This window comes from Rosa rugosa, chromosome 3 (assembly GCF_958449725.1).
Source record: "Rosa rugosa chromosome 3, drRosRugo1.1, whole genome shotgun sequence".
NCBI classification, from domain to species: domain Eukaryota; kingdom Viridiplantae; phylum Streptophyta; class Magnoliopsida; order Rosales; family Rosaceae; genus Rosa; species Rosa rugosa.
This window is the reverse complement of record NC_084822.1, coordinates 9,925,468-9,929,406: the sequence shown is the minus strand read 5'-3', so window position 1 is coordinate 9,929,406 and position 3,939 is coordinate 9,925,468. Positions and strand designations below refer to the sequence as shown.

The 3,939-nt window shown below is 39.4% G+C and overlaps 1 protein-coding gene across 1 annotated transcript; it reads right to left on the bottom strand.

The window, feature by feature from the left end:
• Window positions 1–1,932: 1,932 nt before the first annotated feature.
• On the bottom strand, window positions 1,933–2,969 carry LOC133740051 (major pollen allergen Ole e 10-like). Its single transcript, XM_062167901.1, has 3 exons — window positions 2,793–2,969; window positions 2,230–2,617; window positions 1,933–2,126 (listed from the first exon to the last, which is right to left on the bottom strand). Exons 1-3 carry the CDS (start codon window positions 2,871–2,873, stop codon window positions 2,095–2,097), a joined length of 501 nt encoding a protein of 166 aa, XP_062023885.1. The 5' UTR covers window positions 2,874–2,969; the 3' UTR covers window positions 1,933–2,094.
• Window positions 2,970–3,939: the final 970 nt, after the last annotated feature.

The following is a 3,939-nucleotide window of genomic DNA, read 5'->3' as shown; positions in this document are numbered from 1 at the left end:
TTTGGATTTCTTTTCAGGTTTTAGTCTTAGTTCATAAGTTTTTAGATTTCCAATGAGTTCATCCAAAGGGTATTCATCAATGTCAAAAGAAACCTCAATACTAGTGACTTTAGAGTGAAACTTTTCTGGTAAGGCTCTAAGTATTTTCTTGACAACCTTATCTTCATCAAAAGGGGCACCTAGACTACGACATTGACCAGTAATCTTTAGAATTCTACCATGGAAGTCATCCACAGTTTCATCATCTCCCATGGTCATAGTTTCAAATTCATATATCAGACCTTGTAGTTTTTGTGCACGTACCTTTTTGTTTCCTTCATATGTAGTCTGCAGCAGATCCCAAGCTTGTTTTGCAGTGTCGCAGTGACTAATCCTCAGCTTTTCACGTTCAGAGAGAGCAGTGAAAATGCTAATTTTTGCTTTGAAGTCAGCTTGAAGATCACGTACTTCTATGTCAGTCCAGTCCTTCCGTGGCTTAGGAATAGAGACTGATGAGCCCTCACCTTTAGCTGGAATTATTGGTGTCTTCCAGCCATTTTCCACAATGTTCCATACATGTTCATCTTGCGCATACAAGTATGATTTCATGTATATCTTCCATTGCGTGTACTTTTCACATCCTCCATCAAACCATGGAGGACTATTAACAGATCCACCAGCAGCCATATCTCGATGTTGTTCCATCGTCCCTGCGATCTACTAGAATATTCTAGAACCCGCTCTGATGCCAAATGAAAATACTAGATGGAACAAATATTAAGAGGAACTTCGCGTATATGAATTTATCCAAAGAAAATATGATTCATAACACGGAGATTTGCTAACGCAGTGTAAACCTCTCCATTGAGGAAACTTCACTGCGTGGCTTTTAACGTAGCCAACACGAAAAGACAATCCAATATGAAACACTAGAGTTTACAGAATACAAGTAGTGTTGTTCATAACAAACACTTTCACTTAGCAACACATGCTAACTTGTTTTACAACTGTTCTAACTTCTAATACAAGATTCTAGATAATCTATCTTCAACCTTCCTTGCTCTCAAATGAATCACTGATCTTGAGAGTAAATATAAATGATTATGCAATGGAATACATGAAACAAGTAAAGAGGGTTTTTCAGAAACTGATTTGAACAAAACAAGTAGTTCAAAAGAGAACAATTTTATGCATAAAAGAAACCCCGAAAAATAGTATCAGTTTCGAAACCTTTTATAAGGGAGGAAAACTCCCCCTCAAACAAATCTTTTCTTTACTCATCAAATAAGATAAATATGGAAGGATACCAAAACTGAAATCAATGCTTCCTATTTATTTGTTGTGCATGCAAAAAGTCTTTAATGCAAAATATACCAAATCAATTTAATAGACATGTAAATCAATTTAAATTATGCAACATGATTTGGAATGAATGCCATATTAAACTCAAGATCAGTGAATCAAGTCTGCTTGATCTTATCTTCCTCTTTGTTTCCTTGAAGTTCCGGTTTCCTTGTGACAATGGGAAATCATGTATTGAATGGTAATAGCCCAATATACTTACAAAACGAATTCGCAAATGCAGCGGCGTAAATCTATGGGTACGCCGTAACGTCGTCGGAGCTGTTGAAGCAACTCGAGACCGACGGGAAGGCCGTCGGAGGAAAGCTACTTGCCAGAGGCTGTACTCGGCTAGGAGCGACGACGATCTGGTTTGGGAGGAGACGCAAGTATAGATCCAGAGGTCAATGGCAGTGAGAGAGTGGCTAGTAATTTTGTAATTAAGCTTTGTCTAAAATAGTCTTTTTCTTTTAAATGGAGTAATTAAACCAAAATTGGAAGGATAGCGAGTGGGTATTCGGATGTGATGTCGCTCTCTCTTTCAGGAAAATGGGTGAGTACTTTGATTTGCCAACTCTGTTATCGCAGAGTAACTAAAAAAACATATTCCTCTATGAAATGATGTTTTTATTCTAAATATATATCATATTGAGAACATGCACAACATTTATTTATAAGTAGCTTTTACATATGTCATTTTTTCAGGTCGATTGCTTGTACATATGATGATACTTATTAACACCATCAACACCTACTTGTTTCGCCTTCCAACTCTTAAGAAGAGATAAATACACATTTTCCCCAGCCTGTAAAAAGAAAACAAAAAATGGAATTAGATAATCTGTTTTTTTCATAATAAGTAAAATGTAAGTAAAGCAAGCAAAGAAATTATATTGATAGCTAGCGTACTTGGGTCGATGGTGGTGATCTGTGCCCTTCCTTGGAAATCACAATCAGAATCCTTTTTACCACTCTTTTGATACTTAAGATTCATCGCGAACGATGCCCTGGACCAAATAGATTCATCATAGCATAGTCCTTGTGGTCCTGTGGGCGAGCAATCGACCTCTTTGCACAACTCCTCGATAGCATCCTTCAAAAGGCGTGTCCTAATATCTTTTTTCCCAATGCACCACTTTTTCCCGCTGTTGCCGCCGGGCTGTTCTCCTCCTACTGCCGCTCCAGGAGCAGGAATTCCCCCCGCCGGACCCCCTTGCTGTGCAGGAATTCCACCTGCCGGACCTCCTGGAATTCCACCTGCTGGACCTCCTGGAATTCCCTTCTCCGGATGTCCACCCTATATGATACAAGATTATATGCGACGTGTTTCATAGTTAGAAAACGAGACACAGATATAAAGTACCCCTTTAAATTAATATCAAAGACATATATATGGTAGCAAACAAAGACATAAGTAAATAAACAAAGAGATGGATTAAAATATGGTTGATAAGGACTTATTAAGAGCTAACATAATGTGGCAAGTGTATGGAGAAAGTTGTTGCCGCAAGTTGTAGGAGGAGAACAGACAGGGCGACGAACTTCGGGGCCATTTGAAACTCTATAATAATAGTGTAGAAAATGGACTAAACAGCAAGGGGTCCGGCGGGAATTCTATATTCTATAATAGCATAAATTATGTTGTGCTGAAGAGATTCGGCATGTGGGTGTTGAATATATAGTGTAGAAAATGGACTAAACAATTTCTGTTTACAGCGAATTTCATTGCTTGTAGTTTGTTATTGACTAAGCAAATATCCAAAATAAGCATCATGGTTAACACGCCAATATAGAAACAAGCAAATATAGAAAAAGGATAACAGAAATGCTAACAAATTATTCTTAACTGCAAATGACAGTATATAGAAAACCCAAAAAAAAAAACTTTATTATCGCAATTTGAGGGAAAAGAAGAAAACTTTTTTTTTTTTTTGCCTGATTGGGGGAGGTTAGTGTTAGAAAGTTAGCAACACACACCCTTTGAGGGGTATCCCAGCAGAGCCGGACTAATCCCTTCCGAACGCCACTAGGCAATAAGCACTCATTAGTTGGCCACCAAGGCCTCATGGAGATTCGAAAGCCAGACCTGGGGGTTCCAGACTGGGACCTTCTACCACCCCACTATCCCTAGTGGTTAAAAGAAAAACTTCTAAAAAAATTCTAGGAATATATATATATATAAATTTGCAATCAAAATAATCATACACCAATATAAGAGAAATAAAACCAAACCCTAGCCGCTGACGCGAGAGAGAGGGAAGTAAAAACCCTAGTTTTGAAATTCTCTAAGCTTGATGGCATGGAGGAGGTGGATGAGATGGCTGTTCGACTGGCAGCTTCTCTTGGACTGGCAGATGTTCGCGGGCCAGTGGATCTTCGTCCGGCTCATGGAGAGGGTTTGCGTCGTTCCCAGACGTATCTGGTGGGAAAGTTGTTGACGGCTAGGGCCTTCAATAAGAGATCGTTCATGGGCATGTTCCGTCGTGCATGGAGGTTGAATGGCCGGTATACTGCTCAGGAACATGGAGACCGCTTTCTATTCACCTTGACGGATCCAACAGATCGTAACCGGATCCTTCGAGGTGGTCCTTGGGGTTGTGATAGAGCTCCGGTTGTCCT

Excerpts from the sequence above, each read along its gene's own strand:
- LOC133740051 (XM_062167901.1), bottom strand. The coding sequence starts at position 2,873 with ATGGCCCCGAAGTTCGTCGCCCTGTCTGTTCTCCTCCTACAACTTGCG. Across the intron at positions 2,618-2,792 it reads CCATACACTTGCCACATTAT|GGTGGACATCCGGAGAAGGG; the intron begins GTTAGCTCTTAA and ends TGTATCATATAG. Across the intron at positions 2,127-2,229 it reads GATCACCACCATCGACCCAA|GCTGGGGAAAATGTGTATTT; the intron begins GTACGCTAGCTA and ends TTCTTTTTACAG.